The sequence below is a fragment of the Alosa alosa genome, chromosome 3, assembly GCF_017589495.1.
Source record: "Alosa alosa isolate M-15738 ecotype Scorff River chromosome 3, AALO_Geno_1.1, whole genome shotgun sequence".
NCBI classification, from domain to species: domain Eukaryota; kingdom Metazoa; phylum Chordata; class Actinopteri; order Clupeiformes; family Clupeidae; genus Alosa; species Alosa alosa.
In genome coordinates, this window is record NC_063191.1 from 29,808,272 (window position 1) to 29,828,582 (window position 20,311).

At 40.4% G+C, this 20,311-nt stretch overlaps 1 protein-coding gene across 5 annotated transcripts in view; it reads right to left on the bottom strand.

The window, feature by feature from the left end:
• The window catches only part of dgkh (diacylglycerol kinase, eta), a 168,366-nt gene that overhangs the window by 59,824 nt on the left and 88,231 nt on the right, over positions 1–20,311 (bottom strand). For all 5 annotated transcript variants that reach the window (XM_048238240.1, XM_048238238.1, XM_048238237.1 and 2 more), the window contains 5 exons: positions 12,672–12,806; positions 12,221–12,338; positions 12,003–12,113; positions 10,402–10,498; positions 6,868–6,975 (listed from right to left, as the gene is read on the bottom strand). In XM_048238240.1, the coding sequence (XP_048094197.1) occupies positions 6,868–6,975; positions 10,402–10,498; positions 12,003–12,113; positions 12,221–12,338; positions 12,672–12,806 (569 nt within the window). The remainder of the gene's footprint in view (positions 1–6,867; positions 6,976–10,401; positions 10,499–12,002; positions 12,114–12,220; positions 12,339–12,671; positions 12,807–20,311) is intronic.

Sequence of the window (20,311 nt, forward strand, 5' to 3'; positions counted from 1 at the left end):
TATGAGTCTAATCAAACGGGTGTTATCGCAAGTTTGAGTTATCAACCGATCGCAGAAACCTATTTATTTCTTGTGCATCTTAGGTGATTGTGTAGCCTACATAGAGGTTCATAGGCTACATTACCGATGGATATAAAATACAAATACACGTCATGTTATCTTGGTAGTTATGTTAAATGAGATGTTTGTTGGTAGGTAGGCTGTCACGAGGACTGTACAACAGGTTAGAGACCGTAACCGTGCTAATGCATGAGTAATCAAACGGTGTCTATTGGTAAGTTGAGTTATCAACTGATCCCAAAAGCCTTTATGTTTCGTGCATCTTGGAATTGTTCATTGAAATTCATATCCTAAATTACAAAGGGGGGAAATATTATATGACATAGGCTATGTTATCTTGGTAGTTAAGTTAAATGTTAGAAGTGAATAGGCTATTGGTAGGCTCACGAGGAGACCGCACACAGCTGACTACTGAACAAGACCGAATGTAGGCTAACCATGGGCAGTACTTGAGTCTAGTGTAGGTCAATATGAGTGTGTATGTCGGAGGTCCGACCCTTCGGGTGATTCAAATATGATGATGAATGTTTTGCAACAATGCAGCATATATTCCGTTACATCCACAACATCGCTGAAAGTTTGGACCTGGGGGGTACCAGAAACTCAAAACAAGTGTCGATAGCAACAGCAATAACCTGTTTGGAAATGGTAGAGAAGATTTGGCAAATTTTTCATGGGCGCATCCCACATACTCAGCTCTGCTGCTCGTCCCACAAGTGCATGTTCTTTACAAATGGGGCACCATTTGAAAGGGAACTAAACAGGCTTTCCAACGGTATAGAATTTATTGCCAAAAAGCATCGTTACCACAGAGAAATAATATACAAAACACAAATTTCCTTACCTTTTGTGCTAAGTTTATATAAAATAATATTTAATGTATATATTAAATATTATACATTAAATAATATACAATGATATACATTACAGCTTCATAATTTAGAATCAAGAGCATCTTGGCATCATGTATACCAACTTTGACATGAATCGGATCAACAGTCTAGGAAAAGTACCAAACCAAATTTGGTGTGTGTACAGTAGCTGAACCACAAAGTAGCTGAACCACTGTCAACCACAAAGCTCAATGACATAGGGGGGCGCTATGGAGTCTGTGGGCCACACCTGGGACCAAAGTCTCTGTAACTGAGTAGCGGGTGCTACGACTGACGTGTGCACCAAATTTTAATAGTTTTCGACCATGGGAACCACCTCAAAAAAAAAAGTCATGTCCCAAAAATAGTGAATAATTATAATAAAAAAAGAATCCTTACAAAAACAATAGGGCTACGCATCTGGGTACGCAAGGCCGTCCCGGCCCTGCACCGTCAGTGCCCTGGTCCTAATAAAGAGGCCTTTGTTCTATGATAACCACATTTCCACAATCTACATTGTGAGCAGTTTATACTTAATGACTCTATCCCTTTATGCAAGCAAAACATTTTACAAGTATGATCAGTTACTTTACTTTTAGCCTTTGTAGGCTAAACCATGATCTTCCTTACTTGAAACACCTTTGTTGAAATGCAAGAAATTGAACACTGAAACTAGGGAGTAGTTTAGTGGGTGTTTGGGAATGAACATTAGCTCAGATGCTCACATTTATTTTGTGTAGACTTTTTGTGGTCTTAATGCAACATTTTTTTTTACAAAGTACTGTCAGGGCCACCAAGGACTGTGAATGAGTCAACTGCAGAGAAACCTATTTCAGGGTTTTTGCAAGTTTCAGTAAGTCAAAAGACCTACACGACGCATTACCAAAACAAATATTCAAAGCAAATAAATTCTGAAAAAAGAATTTTATTTCAATGAATTCAGTCATTGAAAAAGCATACATTTAATTTACAGATAAAACAATCACATTAGTAACCTTCCACACCCACTGATTTTGACATTTCTCAGAAAAACATCTGTGTCATGTGCCAAATGCCCAATACCAAAAATGAAAATAGCCCAATAGGCCCAAAATGAAAATAGGCTAAAACAAACTTGCCCTCAAATAGAATAGATTTCATGTCATATTTATTTACATTCCAAAACAGCATATTAATAGCCTAATAGAGATTGAGAGAGAGAGAGAGATCTTGTTGGGCCCGCAAGAGGGCCGTCTTCGCGATTACTGAATCGTAGAACATCACTTGGAAGAGATTGCTAATCTCACTGTTGCTATAGACCCCTTCGCAACGGTGGTGAAAACATAAACATTCGGGTGGGCCACTGGAGGCAGAAACAATCGTTTGGATAGTGAGGCGGCTATTTGAATAGTACTAGTGAGGCGGCTAAAATCAGAGAGTAATCTAAAATCTTTGCTAAAATGTGTAACGATATAACACAATACGTACATACACTCAGTGTAATGATCGGGAGGATTATTTGAAAAACTAAGGCTACATTATCAGATGGGACCATCCTGACAGACCCAATACCGTCAGTGATTGAAAGACAGGTTTGCCATCAGTTGAATGGCCGGACATTATTGAAAAAAACGAAAGTGTCTACAGTAAGGAGAAGCTGAGGGTGTATAAATCATTGAATGCATATAACTATCTCCTAAATGGTCATGTCCAAGACTTACAATAGGCCTACAATGACGTGGTGAGTTTTGTGTTTGCCGAACCGACATTTTACCGAGCCAGCGCCCGCTCATGTCACAAGGCAAAGATGTATTGCAAACGTGCTAATTACCAACCATTTCGTTTGAAAATTCTAAAACAACAATGTTTTTAATACTTCAAAATAACATTTGATAAATGAACCTCACATTTTTCAGTAGCCATAGGTGTCTAGATTTGAACAAAATCTAGTTTGTTTCTTTACCGGGCTTTTACTGCCTGAAATATCCAATTTTGTTTACCACGCTCGGAGTTAGTGCTGGGCCTTACACAGTAGTAGCCTAGTAGCTAGTAATCAAGGATTTGGTTTAGCTCTTCGAGTCACAGTAAAATTAAATTTTTGGTAGGCTACATAACTTATTTAAATACACTTATGGTGTGGGCGCTTGCGTTTTTTTAGGAATCCGCAGTCTTGGTTTGTATAGAAATGAATAAGTGACATACATGTAAAGAGGTTGGAAATACAGGACGATTGGTAGGCTAATATGTGAGGTTCCGATACAAGGCTTGGGTTATCGTGAGTCAAACGAACAACTACGTTCTCCCTGGAAACTGTAGCCTAGGCCTACTTATTTCAAATTTAACCGATGACTTCTTCGGTTCTGGCACCCGACAGCACAGCAAGATGAGACCATGATAACCTTTAGCCTCCCGAATATGACTGTTCGTTTAGCTTCCCAGCTGAGGTGATGGTTTGTTTTGCCTCCAGTGAACGTAATGACGTAGGCTCAGAAGGTACTTATTAAATGAGTGGTGTCACCGTGTGTAGTATCCAAAACACAAAGCACTCGGCTTTCGACATGTCATTCAATCCAAAAGTACCCCGAAGGATGTTTGACAGAGCTGCGATATTGGGACCAGGCATTGAGGAGGATGACAGCAGGGACGGCAAGGGTGAGGCACAAAACTGGCTAATTGTCCGCTGAAGACACATGTGTGGCAGTATTTCCAAATTCTGGAAACTGATAACAAAATTGCTATTTGCAGAGCTTGTAAAGTACCAGTGATGCGAGGAGGGGTAAAACGATACTCGGTAAACGGTAAACGATAATCTTAAGAGCCATCATCCTGAACTCTACAAAGCACCAAGCCAGAAAAAATGGCATCAACTAAAACTGTGACGACGCATTGCTAAGCTTTTGTTTACAATGCAATCAGTTTCTAAAGTGTGTAATGTTAGCTAATGTTAGAAAGCTAGCATGAGTTTCATGAAATCCAGAATAAAGGCTAGCTGTAAAGTTACTAGCCTAAGTGTTGTAGGTCTCATTCACTTACAGCTGCATTTCTGTTCATTTGAGAACAATGTGTCATATTGTCAAAAACACAATTCTTGGGGAACTGGCTTGTAGGCTACTGTTCAAGTATGACATTTATGTTTATGTGAAAATGTTAGGCTACTTAATATGTGCCATATTTGAAATAATTTATATATTTTTCATGAGTAAATGTCTATTTCTAAAATGATACAGGGTTGAATCAAAGTAAAGTTTCTAATGTCCCATATCGACAGCAAGTAGCCTACACTATCATAATAACAGGTTAATTGTAGTACAGGAGAAACTTTACAATTAATAAAAATTAGAAGTGAATATCGGTATCGGCAATCAGCCAAAATGAGCTTGTAAATATCAGCATATCTGATATCGGCTAAAATTCAATATCGTGCATCCCTAATGTGTATATGTGTTTGTGAGAGAGTGTGTGTGAGAGAGTCCTGCCTTGTAGCTCCTCTCTAGTTACCTGACCCTCGCCAGATGAATTTTGTTCCGCTTAGCTCCGCCTAGCTTCACTCACATCCATCTGGGACCTCTTCCATTGAGAGTGATTTCTGCAACCGACTTTATGGTTCAGCCAATCAGGACGCAGGGCGGGAGTTTCATAGATGTGACGTAGTGGAGAAGCGACCGTGAGACTGTTATCAGTGTCACGGGTTGGCTTCGATGTGAGTGGTTGAAGTAGCATGTCAATAGATGACGGACAAGTGGCTTATTCAATCATATGCAAGCATTTTTTGATTAGGCCCAGCCTTCTGAAACACCATTCCATTGGATCGGTTCCAGATGGATGAGTGGAGCTAGGCGGAGCGAAATTCATCTGGCGAGGGTCAGGTTACCTCTCTAGTGCAGCAGATTAGTAAAAAAATCGTTCACTTTGGTATAGAAGCATGAAATTTGGCACAGATACCCTCTAAGGGCCACTATTTTGGAAAAAGGTGCTGGCCACTCAAAAATTCAATATGGCGGCCATTTTTCAAGATGGCCGCCATTGCTATTCAATGCTTATTATATCAATTATTCAAACAGTGATTTAAGCATATAATTTGATACAAATACTCTCTAAAGGAAATGTTAATGGGAAAAATGCTTGTCCCTCAAAAATTCAAGATGGCCGCCATTTTTAAAGATGGCCACCATTCCTGTCGAATATTAATCATTTCAATTGTTCAAATGGTGATGCAAGCATAAAATTAGGCAGAAATACTCTTCAAGGAACACTCTTTTGGGAAAAGGTATGTGTTACTCAAAAATTCAGGATGTAAACCATTTTTCAAGATGGCTGCCATTCCTGTCCTATGTTCATTGCCACTGTTTCCAAAAAGTGATACAGAAAATATGCCACAAATATTCTGTTAAGGCCACTTTTTGAAAAAAACTGGATGGCCAAAAATTCAAGATGGAGACCTTTTCCAAGATGGCTGGCATTTCGGTAGTATGTACACTGATGCACACACATGTTAGCAAAAATATTCTAATGGCCACACTTTTAGAAAAAGGCAATTGCAAAAATTCAAGGCATTTTTCAAAGTGAGTGTTGCTTTAATAGTGTACTCTGGGACTGAGTTAAAAGGAAGGTGTGAAAAAATAACATAAATTCACATTTTTACCAGCTCAAAGGCCTTATGGTTAGAGTGTCCAGCCTGAGCTTGAGAGGTTGTGCCCTGTCGAGTCATAATAAAGACTGTTAAAAATGGTCCTGCTTGGCAGTCAGCAAGTGTTGTATTGGGGGCAACATATCCAGGAAGGTGTTCATATACATCATGGTCCAGAATTAGGAAATCGGCTCTCGCCCACTGCAAACTTACTTTTTTTTTCACATTTGCAATTGCACAGTTCTGTGCAAGTGAAACCCAATCTAAAACATTTGCATCCTCCACGGCACTCTGATTTGCAGCCACACTTGGCTAGCTGTTCACAACTTTGTGCAACTGGTGCATTTGCTGTCCAAGACCCCCCATTGTTCACCATTTCATCTCCAGTCAGCAGGATTTGTCATTTGCCATTTTGGGGGATTGTTGTCTGATTAAGGCCGAGGGGTTATCCTTTTACCACCTCAATCATAGACATAGTACACATTCAAGTATGGGATACAACTAGGTTTGGGTCACCTACACCTAGCCAGATCATTCATCCAGTGCCATTTAAGTCCCGTGTGATCTGTACACCTTCCAGGTAAGCATACATGAACAAGTCATGTATTGCCCCGCTTACCCTTGGCTCGGCTCTCCCGTGCTGGCACAACCTGTCAATTCAGGTGCAGCTATCTAACTACATCTAGCATCACCATTTGAAAAATTGATGCAAGGATTCAAGAGAAATGGCGGCCATCTTGAAAAATGGTTGTGATCTTGAATTTTTGAGGGACAAGGACATTTTCCAAAAAAAAAAAAAACATTCTTAAGAGAGTATTTTCACAAAATGTTATGCCTACATCACTGTTTGAACGATTGACATAATGACATTTGACAGAAATAGCGGCCATCTTGAAAAAATGGCCGCCATGTTGAATTTTTGGGTGGCCAGCGCCTTTTTCCCAAAAAGTGACCCTTAGAAAGTATCTGTGCCAAATTTCATGCTTCTATACCAATTTGAACGATTCTCTTGAAATATGCCATTAATCTGCTGCACTACTCATCATCCTCTACCAGCAATCCTTCACTCAACACCACCATCTACAGGCCGATGGGTGTACAGTCACTAAATGTATTTTATAATTCATTTATTTTATGCCCCCCATGGATGAAATGCCACCCAACTTGGCCCCACGCCCTTGAGACCAACATACCATAAAAAGTTTGTCATCTTAGGTGCCCCGGTTCAGGTAGTTATTTAGGAAAAACTGCATTTGAATGGTGAATAGGAACCTGAAATTGTGGAATTGGATTGGATAAGCAGGAGATTATGCTTATTGAGCTACTTACATCATCCTCTTTGGTTCCACCCCAGAAGTTGGTCCCACCAGCATAGCTTGGAATATTCAATACAGCAATTCCCTGGAGGCTTGGAAGTGGAATGTACTGTCCATCACACTAAGCAATAGAGGTAAAAAGCACATACAGGTTAATTTGGATTGTTGACGATCACTTTTTTGGTTTTTGGGTCTGAGTGTCAAACATAAGTAAATAATTGCAAAATCTGTGGAGAAATATGGTTATATTACATAAAGATTATGTCCCAAAAATAGATATCATATGGTGTGACACTATAATGCTTTTTAATTTATTTTTTTGTTTGTTTTTGGAGACCCTTGGGAATGAGAGATACTTTTTCATTCAGGAATTATTAAAACATCTCAGAAGGATATTGAAAGGTTACCAGGTGAGTGTTATCTCATATATTTTTTAAATAAATCCTGTAATTACTGTCTGCCTCCATGACATAAACTTGTGGATGACACAAAACTACATGAAGCTGAATAGCAGTAAGACTGAGCTGCTAGTGGGTGGCTCCAAATCAGCTCTTGCTAAGATGTAACCTTTCACCCTTTCAGTAGATGGCAGCACCATCCCTTGCTCCAACCAGGCCAAGAGCCTTGGTGTCATACTGTAGAATACACTCTCATTCAGTGTGCACATATACAGCATGTCTCAAAGTGCCTTTTTGCATCTAAGGAACATTGCACGGCTTTGTCCATCTTGTCTGGAATCCTTAATACTACTCCACCCGCACCAACTCATTCAGAATTCTGCAGCGAGGATTATCACATGCTCCAAATCCACTAGCCATGTAACACCATTGCTTATGCAACTGCACTGGCTTCCAGTTTCCTACAGAATACATTTCAAAGTCCTGCTTCTGGCATTCAAGGTCTTACACAATTATACCCCCACCTACCTCACTGACCTCCTGGAAGTTTACACCCCTGCCCGCTCACTGAGACCTTCTAAGCAGGCCTAATGCATGTCCCTAGTGTGAACCTCGGCACCCTGGGAGAGAGGGCTTTTAGCTACATCGCTCCCAAGCCTTGGAATTCACTGCCAGACTACAATACATCAGACACTGACTTTTGTGTCAATTACAGATTTAAAACATATCTCTTCAAGATGGCTTATGGATGACTATAATTTAACAACCTTTTTTATGTGTGAAGTGACCTTGGGTGTCATGAAAGGCACTTTAAATATAATGTATTATTATTATTATTATTATTACTGCACTTCCGCTTCAGTACCCTTTCACATTGTCTTTTGATGTGACGCCTTTTACATAAAAATGGCCAAAATAAATTACTTTTTTGTCATTGCCTTTAAATCTATGTTACCATGTTGCAGTTAGTATGTTATTAGGGTGCAAGCATGTAACCACAAGACTCATTGTTGTGCTTAGAGCATGAAACCTCATATGATGTGACACTGTCATATTGTGACAGGGTTTTCTCGTCACACCATATGATTTATTTGTCACACTATGGGCTCTATTTTGGCAATCAGAAATGGATGTTCAGAGGCGTAGAGCTATATTTTGGCGATCTAAAACACACGGTCACTGGCGAATAACTTAAATAAATTTCAGGGTTTATCCAGTCCACATTGGGGGTGGTTTTGTCGTCAGCGCCTGGCGCAAAAAGGTTGGTGTCTTAATCAGTCATGGGTGTATTTTGGGGGCGTAACATATTTTAAACCAATGAAAATTACATCTGTCATTCCCTTTAACAGCAAGCAGTGCAACTTCAAACAGCGCATCGGTATTTTGATAGTCAGTGGCGCAGTTGAAGGAATCTGCTTGCCGCTGTCTGGAGCGGATAGGCCACCTTGAAGGTGCCGCTCCGTCTGGTAGGCTAGTGCCGTCTGATATTCTTTTCAAATAGTGACACCGTTGCATATCAGGTTTTGCTGGCTTTGCATTTGTGGAACTGGGTAAGATGAACGCCAAGTTTTCTTTCCATTCCTCTTAATAGGCTCTACGTTCGCGGTACAGGGTTCCCACGCCTTGGTTAAGAAATTTCAAGGACAAATTCAAGGACCTTTTTTTAAGGACTTTCCAGGCCCAATATCCTCAAATTCAAGGACCTAATGTGTCGATAAACTTCAAGCGCGGGCATGGTTAAATCATGTTACCTCAACAGACCAAGACTACCTTGTCGCAGTTTTCTTTTATTTTTGGTCATATGACAGATGGTAGGCCTATTCTATTTTTCATGTTTGTATTTTGCATAAAACTGAGCTGAAATAAACTTCTCCTAAACAAGTTAAACTCGTTACCATGAACCTGTTGGTTTATTCATCAACATGTTAAAATAAATATTTAGACAACAAACACTACACGCATGGCGGAATTATCATGACCACGGGCCCTGGGCACAAAATCGGAATGGGCCCCCCTCCCACCCCGTGTGCATGCACGCAGGCAAGCAGGCAGGCAGGCAAATAGTAACCATCAAGCTCACTCTTGCAAAAGGACACAGTGTTTACAGGGCATAAAGCCTCAATCTAACAGCTACAGATACATATGTTTTGGTGTTGTTTTTTCTCATGGATTAGCCTACCATTTTGAAAAAGTTTGAAAAATGTCAACTAGCCTACAAGCTGAAATTTGGTAGCCTAATGGATGAAATTGTAGACTACACAAAATCAGGGGTCCATCGGCAGTCCAACAGTCCATCGCCAAAATTACTGTAGCCTAACTTAAGGCATTTACTATTACCAATATTGAAAGGGAGGATAAAACAGAGTTAATCAAGACCATTTCATCACTCAAGTAGACCATCAATGGGCCCGTTCATCTACAAGTGTTTTCATGACTCGGGAAACAGTCGGCAAATCTTAAGACGTTTGTAAGAGGGACTTTATGACCATCTTGGCTTACGATGCTTTCGGGAAACCCGGCCCATGTCTAAGCCTACTTACAGTTTTTTTTGCTTACTGCTTACACATTAAAAACAAATCCAGAGCCAGAGTCCATACCTCAATCAGTCAAAAAAGTGAGCAGAGTGATGGCAAATGTTCCTGACTCAAAACCCGGATTGCTTTTAAAAAAGGTACAGTCTAGAATCATTGTGGAGCCATTAAGAGGCTTGGTACGTATTATATGAACCATTTTGAGAGCTGTGAATGCAAATAAAGATGTTTCTATTGATTATTTAAAAAGGGTATGAATAACTTTGGACATGCCATTTTTCATAAAAATGTCAAAAAAAGATGACAAATATAAATTCCAATGGAAAATCCAAAATACTAAGAGTCAGTACATCAGGACTTAGTGATTTCCATGCCTAATATCTGAAAAAAAAAAAAAACTAATTTTTAGACTAATATGTCAACCACCCATTTCCATGTTATGCTTTTAAAATAGAATATGTTTTAATTCTTCTGGGAAGACCAAGCTATGATTAGGATTTGTAGTCTGTCCTACTGCAAAACTCCTATTGACAGCTAGAAAGGGCAAACACTTGGTCTTCATCTGAATTCCCTGTGATGACTGCCATCACTTGTTGCACTCCTTTTGAAATGCCTTACCTCCAACTGCACCTTCTGCTCCAGATTTTTGTATGTCCTCTGTAAAAGTTCCTTGGTACCCAGTACTCCATACCACATCATGTTCTTCGTACGGCTCCTATAAAACACAGATATCATACAGCATGACCAACTTCTGTAACAGATCGAAGAGTCAATAAGCGAATTACATTCGTATCCATGTGTGGAGCTCACATGTCATTCCAACTAACAGCCCAGCACTGCACCAGTTGTTGGCATAAACCCCATCAAATATCATATTTGTTATCTCTAATGACTGCTTCCAGGATTTGATTAACCCCTAAAAAATGCCTTAGATTGGATTATATGTAATTCTCCAATTATTGCTTGATTTACTATTCACAAAGTAAGTTAAACCAGCCTCTATCTGAACAGTCACTGGGCTGTATGCAACTCCCTTTCTACTGACTGTACTCAAGATTGTAAGATCCGACCAGTGAAACATGGGCAACTTTCCCATGTCCTAGTCTCCAACTAAAATAAATAAATTAAAAGTTGAGTTACACTATGGTGAGGGGAGTAGTCTACTGTCTGTGTAGTGGAGACCAGGTACAGTTAGACACTCTTTTATAAACATTCAATTGGCCATATTCTTCCATGCGCTTAAGGGTGCATTCACACTAGACCGTTTGGTCCGGACCAGAGTTTGTTCGGGCCGATAGTTCGGTGATTTTTGCTAATGTGAACACAGTCTACCGAACCAGGGTCCACTAGAAAACGGGGGTCTGGGGTATGGTTCGTTAGAACTCCGGTGTTCGAATGCTATCTGTTCCAAAACAAGGAAATAAACTGCCGTTTTTGCAATGTTGCCAAGCGATATTGGTAAAAAGAAGCTAGTGTTTATGACATAAACGGACCCAGGTCCGCAATCAAAAATGTAATGTGAACAGAGACCAGCTGAGTCAGGGCTAGGGGGAAGTAATCGCACTCAGGGACTGTCCAGTTAAACGGACCCAGTGTGAATGCGCCCTAAGTAAAATAAAGTGTGCAACTGTGCACTTTTCAACCTCTGTGGAGTGAGTGGTATATAGTGGGAGTAGCCCTAGGCAATCATATGCCTAATAGGCCTACAGGCAATTTTTGATTGGCTCACTGAACCTGCTTTACCTGCTGTTTTTATTCTTTTTACTCCTTTATGTTTTTATTCTTTATCCTTATATGTTAAGTGAATGTTGTACTTGCGAGCAAAGATTAACCAGAGTCAAATTCCTTGTTTGTGTACGCAAACCTGGCCAATAAAGCTGATTCTGATTTCACATAAGTGCTGTTTTTGCCCGAATTAGCTTTTTTGACTTGCACAACTTAAAAACATAAAAAATGGAAAGTAAGTTGTACTTTGAGTACTTTATTAACTGAGTACTTTTTTTACTTTTACTTTCTCAAAGAATCTCAAAAAGTAATTTTCACTTTTACTTGAGTACATTTAAGGGAGTAACTGTACTTTTACTTAAGTATAGATTTACAGTATACTACCCACCACTGCACGTAACTCAAAAGTGCTTTACTGGAAGCGCATTAAAAAGAACTTCCATGCAAATGGAAGAATATGGCCCACTGTGAGCAAAATTAGATAAAAGGCTCACCGGCACTTTTCTGGGTGCTCCTCACGTTTGTTATTAAACTCCAATGATATCTTGGCATCCAATCCAATTCCGAAGTAGTTGTTCATGACGCATTTCTCCATGTATCCCTCTCTGTGTGAGCAATGATTACAACTGATGATGCAGCTTGAAATCACCTGAAGGTAACATTTAGTAACTAACGTTTCAAAAATTTGAACACTTAGTAGAAAGAATCTTACAGGGAATCCAAGTCTGGGTCAATGAAGGGAGTGGCTCCAAAAGGGTCAATGTTTGCAAGTAACATCTTACTGATGATGGAGCTGCCAGCTATAGATGCAGCAAGGCCTGCCCGCAAGCCTATATTCCAAAAGTAAGACCATATTTATTGACACAAAAGGGCATTGCAGGGCAGTGAATACATAGTTTATCAGTTTTTTTTGTAGTGGGAGCTCATCACAGTAAATGTGTTACCAGGTGGTCAGGAATTTTGGGCAGGATACTGAAGAACAACCAGAAAATGTGTGAAAGATGGAGAAAGACTGAGAAATTACTTGACTGGACAGAATCTTGTGCCATCATGGGTACTCTGATGTGTATCTGGTGTAGAATACTGTTGCTACAGTTGCACCATTACGTTTTGCTATAACTATAACATATGACTCAGATATAGTGATAATCTTATGGTGATACCTGGACATATGATACGAGTGTTGAGAACAGGAAGGTTCTCCTTGCTGGTGGTGAAGGGAGGAATTGAGAAGGAACCACAAGACTGGGTACTGCGGCTGACACGTCTCTCTGTGGGGGAGCATGGGGATGTGGCCACTAGGGGGAGGGCAAAGGAAACAACCATTGAACAGGTGTCTAAATACAGTGTTTTCAAACATTTCCAAGGACATTTGTCAGGTTCAAGATTCAAACTAAGATATTTGAATAATTCAAGGGACAAAATGCTGGTCATTTGCATAGCAGATGAAATACCACTTACATTATTGGATCTTCCATTGAAATTACATTCCTCTTTCTCAGTATCACTAGAAACTTCAACACACTCGAAATGGGTATGACTACAGTAAGTTCAGTTCCTCTTACTTTACCTCATACATACAAAACTTTAGCTCATACATAGCTCATACATAGCAAACATGTCTTAGACCATGCAATTAAGACAATGTGGTCTAATTGAAGCATTGCATTTCCACTTAATCAAATTAACTTTAAAACAAACATTAAGGACTGTATCAACACTTCTTGTTTCTATAACGAACAAAATATAACCATTTTTTAAAAGTTGAAGTAAAAGATCTTAGACCTCTTCCCTGCACATAAAAAAAATATTCCTTTAAATATTGTTCAAAAATTTGATAAAATCCATATTAGTGTGCACTTCCTATTTACATTCAGCTCACAGAACACAGCACTCTTGGACATTTTTTGCAGTCAGCATGCCAATTTCACCCCCCAAACTTGTGACATCAGTACCATTATGTTTTGTGATAAAACATTTTAGAGTAGCTTTTTAATATAGCCTGTCTAAGGCACATCTGAGCAACAATCATGCTTTTTAACTAGCTTCTTTTGATATACCACATCTGTCAGGTGCTGTTAGATAGGTCATCTGCCAGAAACATTAGCCTATTTTCCTGTCAAAGTTTTCTCTTTGGATTCTCTGTCAGAACCCCTACAGTACTTGAACAGATTAAAACATGGGGCCTCTTGAAATTTGTCCAAAATAAACATTCAATAAACATTTACAATACACACTTTTGGCTATGCTATAGGGACATTTTCATTAAAAAAAAAGTGAATCAAATACATGCTTACAGAGATTAACTGATGATTTTTTATCAATTAACAATTTTAAATCGAAAAAAAAAAAAATCAGATTTTTGTCAAATATCAGAAATCATCAAGTTTCCTTCGAACATAAACCTCTTACAAGTTAAATAGAGTTCAAATACATTTGGTACCTTTACTGAAACAGATTAAAACTTCTGAAATTCCCAAAAATTCAATACAAAATCAATCAATGGTGAATTTCTAGGCCTTCACTCTCAGCTAAGCTACTGTAGAAATGTTTCTTTTTTTTTTCTCTTTTTTTCCCTATTCAAACATATTTCTACAAACATTAATTGATATAAGAAACAAGAGAGTTATATGATGGAATTACAAAAAATACTAATTTATCACTCGGCAAGATATATTGTTACTACTATATTAATAACAGTAATACTTAGAGCTACTGAGAGGAAATGGCATGAATCCAGAGATCGAAATGATCTTAGTGACTACAAGACTTTGCCATCATCTTTTTCATCCACTGTTACACTTGCAAAAAAGGCATTCTATCAGAACAAGATTGAGAGTGCCACTGACAGTAGGAAACTTTTTTTCAACTTTCAAGTCTCTTCTCAATCCTCCACCACCACCATTAGCTACTGTACTTCACTGTCAGCAGATGACTGCAACATTTTTCACTGAAAAAGTTAAAATAAGTGCTCAGCTTGATGAGTCTATAAGGAGCGTTTTGCCGTGTTGGCATGATGGCATCGTTGGACTCTTTCTCTCCTCTTATTATGTTTCAGCAAAGTCATCAAACAACATGCTTTTTAGATCTTGTCCGTCTACTCTTCTGCAGTCTATCGCACCTACTGTTCTGCCAGCAGTCACACGTGTTCAATACTTCACTCAGTTCTGGAATAGTTCCTTCTTTTAAACAGGCATGGGTTACGCCTGCAAAAAAGTACAATTCATTCAACTGTTGTGAATAAACTACAGACCTGTCTCCATTCTTCCTTTCCTAGTTTTGGAGAAATTAATCTTCAACCAAGTCTTCCTATATCAGAATAACCTGCTAGACCCTATGCATTCTGGTTTCAAGAGTGGTCATTCTTCTGAAACTGCTCTTCTGTGTGTGACTGAAGCATTGAGAGTAGGTAAGTCCACTGCTCAGTCATCAGTATTAATTCTACTAGACTTATCTGCAGCTTTTGATACTGTAAACCATGACATTCTCCTTTCTACACTATCTGAACTGGGAATTTCTGGGAAAGATCTTGACTTAAATGGCGTTCTTTCAGCGAGTTTTGGAAGGGACCGGTATCAAAGTCTCATGAACTCACCACAGGTGTACCTAAGGGATCCGTATTAGGGCTCTATTTACACCACTTAGGTGAGACTATTCGCTCCCATGGATTTGACTATCACTGCTATGCGGACAATATTCAACTTTACCTATCTTTCCCACCTGAGGACTCCTTCCGTTTCCCATCTAAAACACTGGTAGCGATAGGGCATTTCTCATGGTAAAAAGATCACTAATTTTAAACCATTTACGAGACTCAAAGTAGCCTGAAACTTCTTTGTACAGATAGTTTATTAAAAAGGACTGTATACAGGCAATACTTTGAGTCATTTGCTGGTCGGCGCCATCTTGAAACAGAGGCAATACGTGAAAGCGCTGCTGAGATATGAGCTCATTTCCTGTAACTTTGATGAAAATTATAAACTTTGACCTGTTGGTGGTGCTAGAAGATTAGACCTAGAGGTGTAGATATTGGCGTGTGTGGTAAGGACCATGCCCTGATGCCTCGTGCCAAATTTTGATTTGTGAAAGGGTTACTGACATGTGAGTTCACTTGCTGTTTCTCTAGCTCCACCCTAGTGGTCAAAAATCTGACAAGTAACTTTTGTTGGGCTTTGCCTAAAGATCATATGCCAAGTCTTGTCAAGATTGGTTAGTGGCCTCTGAAGCTTTTCTTGTGTTCAAAAATTTGAACTGTTGGTGGCGCTAGAGGGTAAGACTTAGTGATATGTAAGTTGATGTGCGTGATGGCATGTACCAAGTTTGAGGCACTGAAGAGATACGAGTTGATTTCCTAATACGGCGAAGCGCTGTCCCATCTTTTTTTTAAAGCAATCCATGTCAAACAGATCTTAGTGGATCCACAGTAGACCATGTACATGACCTTGTGGAAAAGATCGGGTGTTCTTTTCCTGTCTCACCTCCGTGTTCTCCCAGGTCTACTACGCGCTGGTCGCGTCTCCTCTTCGCATACATACACACACGCACAATGTTACTGATTCAAACTTCTGTGTTCCATCTCCCCGTTTGCTACAATATAGGATCCCATATAGGATGGTCAAACAAGAGCGCGCTATGCGCCAGTACTATTTAAAAGACTGTTTGGGTCATGGGAAATGGTGTGGGGGAGATTAAGTATTCTGTTTTTCGTGTGTATGTGTATAAGTATGTGTTGTCATCCGTTATCTAATTCTGTGTTGCCTGCATTGCTATAGAAAACAAACTGCTGTAGATGAGGAAATGTTATGGGGAGCCATTGGTGCCAAAAGCACTTGATTTGCCAGAAAATTAAGATGTGTTACCTGTAGTTGGTTTTCTCCCAAATGTTGCATTATGGGTGAGGGCACCTATATGAAGCAGTCAGTTTGTGATATGAGGAGGAGAAAGTAACAGCTTGTTGTGAGGCTGTGGTGGTATGTTACCGTGTTGTAGAAAAATACTGGACTAAACTGCTGGCTTACTAAAGGCAATTTTCTGATAAGTATTGTCAAGGACAATTTTTTGTTGGAATTATATTCACTTTATTTTTGTTTATTTAGTTATTTTGGTTTGTTAATATTTTGCATTGTGGGAAATAAAACCCCTTTCTACTGCTACTGTGCTACTGTGACCTGTCCTTCCATCCCAAAACAGTGGTCTGCCCCGGGCAGTTTCACATTTGGTGGCAGTGGTGGGATTGTGGCGCCATCAGGAGCGACGAAGAAGAAGGCAGGAAGTGGGAGGGGCCGAGGTCGAGGCAGCAGCGCGAAGCTGACACCGTGGAAAACCGGATAATGCATCGACGGCTAGCCACAGAACCGGAGCTGGAGGAGGAGATCCAAGGAGCTGCAGGTGGTGCAGTCGACAAGGGGACGAGGCAATGGATTTTGCTGGTCTGTATGACTTGCTCTAGAAGTCAATGCGGGTGCAGGAAAAGGCCTCTCTCCAGCAAGAGCAGTGTTGGAGGAGCTTCCAGGTCCAACTCAACCAGGTCCGGGATGAGCTAGAGGAGCAGCGGGGCATCAGACCTGCACCAGCACCTGCACCAGCCCCAGTGCCAGCACCAGCACCAGCCCCAGTGCCGGCACCAGCACCTGCCCCAGCGCCTGCACCAGCCCCTGCACCAGCCCCAGCGCCTGCACCAGCCCCAGCGCCTGCACCAGCACCTGCACCAGCCCCAGCGCCTGCACCAGCGCCTGCACCAGCACCAGTACCAGACCCCCTACATGCAGCAAAGGCTGTGGTGCCACGGCTGGAGGAGTCGGATGACGTTGAGCAGTACCTCACCACTTTTGAATGGCTGGCTACTGCGTACCAATGGCCCCAAGAGGACTGGGCAGTTCATTTGGTGCCCTACCTGACTGGGAGAGCCAGGAGTGCATATGTTTCCATGGACATGGAGGACACACTGGAGTATTCCAGAGTAAAGGAGGCCATTTTGGCCAAATATGAGATTAACGAGGAAGTGTACCACCAGAGATTCCGGGATCCCGAGGTGAGAGCAGGTGAAACACCAAAGGAACTCTACAGCCGCCAAAGACCTCTTCAAGAAGTGGATCCGACCAGCAGGAAAGATGGTGGCGGAAGTGGGAGAAATATTGATTCTTGAACAATACCTTCATTCACTCTCACCAGAGATTCGAGTCTGCAGGGTGTCCGCGCGGTAGTAAAAGGTAGTAAATAGAATCTACCAAAATTAAGGCCCTTGAAAGATAGTAAAAGGTAATAAATGCAATTTGACTTGGTAGTAAATTTTTCATCACCACCTTAATATATAATGAGTTTACATTTTTTGCTTAATATGTGTCTACATGTTTTAACTTCATTTTGCCTAATTAAAAAATATATACGTGCTAACAGGACCTGAGTGAGTCGGAGTCGATAGCAATGACGTTGAAGTAAACTGTGTAGAGTTCCGTGGAGAATCGTGCAGATCCGAAGAGTTTTTTAGGGGCCGGGGATGCAGGGATGCTTTTCGGCGACTCTCGCGTTTTTCACGTCATCTAGGCCCTACCGCAGGCTACCAGAGCAGCGTTTATCATATGGGCCTGCTGGTCCGGTGCTTCTGTCACTCATCTGATAATATTTGTTCATGTATCAAAGGAGCGGTAGATGTAGGCCTAGGCTAGCCTATCACTCTGATAGCAGCTAAGAAAATATAGGCTACACTCACTCCGTTAGGAGGCAACTCTCTCAGTTTGCACTAGGCTACTTCAGCTGGAAGTTTTAACAACTGTGGACTTGACTAGTGTAAGCTTTCGTTCAGCTGACAGTAGCGCTGCCATCTGACTGTGATCATCCAGAACCGTGCAATAAAATTCCACCTAGCCCGTCAGTAACAAAGTTCGAACTAGTCACTGACATAGTAACCGACAAATTTTTTTTAACGTAACCTAGACCTAGTATCTAATGTTACGGAATTGCAAGAAAACGAGTGAAAACAATTCCTTACTTTTAACCACGCAAGTGCGCGTCATTTATTAAAACGGTAGAAAACTGAATCAAAGACGGCACTGTCCATCAACAAAAACAGCATGCAGTTTAAAAGTCCCGTTATTTAAAGTCCCAGACATTTAAAGGGACAGCGATCACTCAAGACAGACCTACACCACAACTGAGTGATGAACGTGAAATTCTTTGCCTACAAAACACTGCATTTAGATGACAACTGCGTGAAGAACCACGCTAATCTAGTTAATGGCGAATTAAGTTTATGGCATTCACATTTAAATCATTCAATAGCCTATGAAAACTTGATCAGTTAAATTGTTCTCATAAAAGGAACAGCAGGCCTACAAAATATTCCAAATAGGCTAGTTTTATTGCAGTGACAGAAAACTGCAACATATGAGTTTAAAACCATGTTAAATTTGAAAGCATCTAGCTAGTGACAGGAGGTTTTAGGGGGGGAAAGAAACTCTGTAACCTACTTGATTCCACAGTCAATGTTCAGTATTTGGCCTATAATTTAGCCTATAATATTGGCATTTGAATCCATGAAAACTAACCAAAATCTATAATTTCCTATCGACAACAGACCCCCAGTAACGCATCGAATCGCATTGCTACACATTTTGAAGTATTGAAAATAATCAAATCATTGGCTTAAATAATCTATATTGTATGAAATTGTGATTAAACTTGATTTACACTCCTAAATGGCATCCTTACCTACCTACCTAACTGTTGTTTTGTCATTATTTATCATGCAAGCATCGTGCATCCATGCTGAGTAATGCAATGCAATGAAATCATAGTTTTCAATTTTGCATTAGTAAAGCAGTCCACTGATGTGCATGTTTTCACAGACTGCTTTAGTGTCAAATGTGCAACAACAATACCATACCAATAATAATGGCTTTATATATCCATATAAATAGATTTTTAGTCGGTGGTGTATGTTCTTCATTTTTCACCACACGTTTGGTGTTTTAGCGTCATTTGTGCCAAGGTTATCATTCACCTTATTAGGGCTGGTTAGGATAACTCAAGGGCTAGGGTTAAGGTAAGGACAACTGAAACTGAACTCGACACTACAAAAAAACATTGTCATTGACAATGACCATACTTAATGATCACAATTAGAAAATATTAGTGTACCTAATATTTATGATTTATACCTTATAGCAAGTAGTAAGTGGTGCTTTGCATACCCCCCCCCCCAAAAAGGGCTGCTGCTTGATGTCATGTTGGTAGTAAAAAATATTGTGGAGGTTGTAAAAAAGGTAGTAAAAAGTAGTAAATTCAACTCTATGATTCCTCCATATACCCTGGTATGGGTCAAGGAGCATAACCCTAAAACTGACCAGCAGGCTGCTGAGCTGGTGGAAGCATTCCTGAGTGCGCGCCGAGGCTCCAAGAACTTCCGCTATGAAAGACCCTCCAGTGGGCCCAGCCGGGGTAAGTCTGTGGGGTTTGGTGGTGGAAGTGGTCTTAAGTCTAGCGAGCGGGGTGGCACTATCACAGGCCTCAGTCTAAGGATGGGTCCCAACAGTTTTGTGTTTCTTGTGTGAGAAGGAAGGTCACATCAAACCCCATTGCCCCACGAGAAAAGAGCAAAATTCTAACCTTTGCGTAGTACCCAGACTAGAGAGAGATGTCCACTGTGTAACGGAAAGAATGCAGACAGCCCCTGTAATGGTAAATGGTCGGCCCACTACAGCACTTATAGATACTGGTAGCACACACAGACCCTTATTCAGCCACAGTTACTTACAGAAGGTGAATATGGAAAGGGATGTATAAAAATCCGTTGTGTTCATGGAGA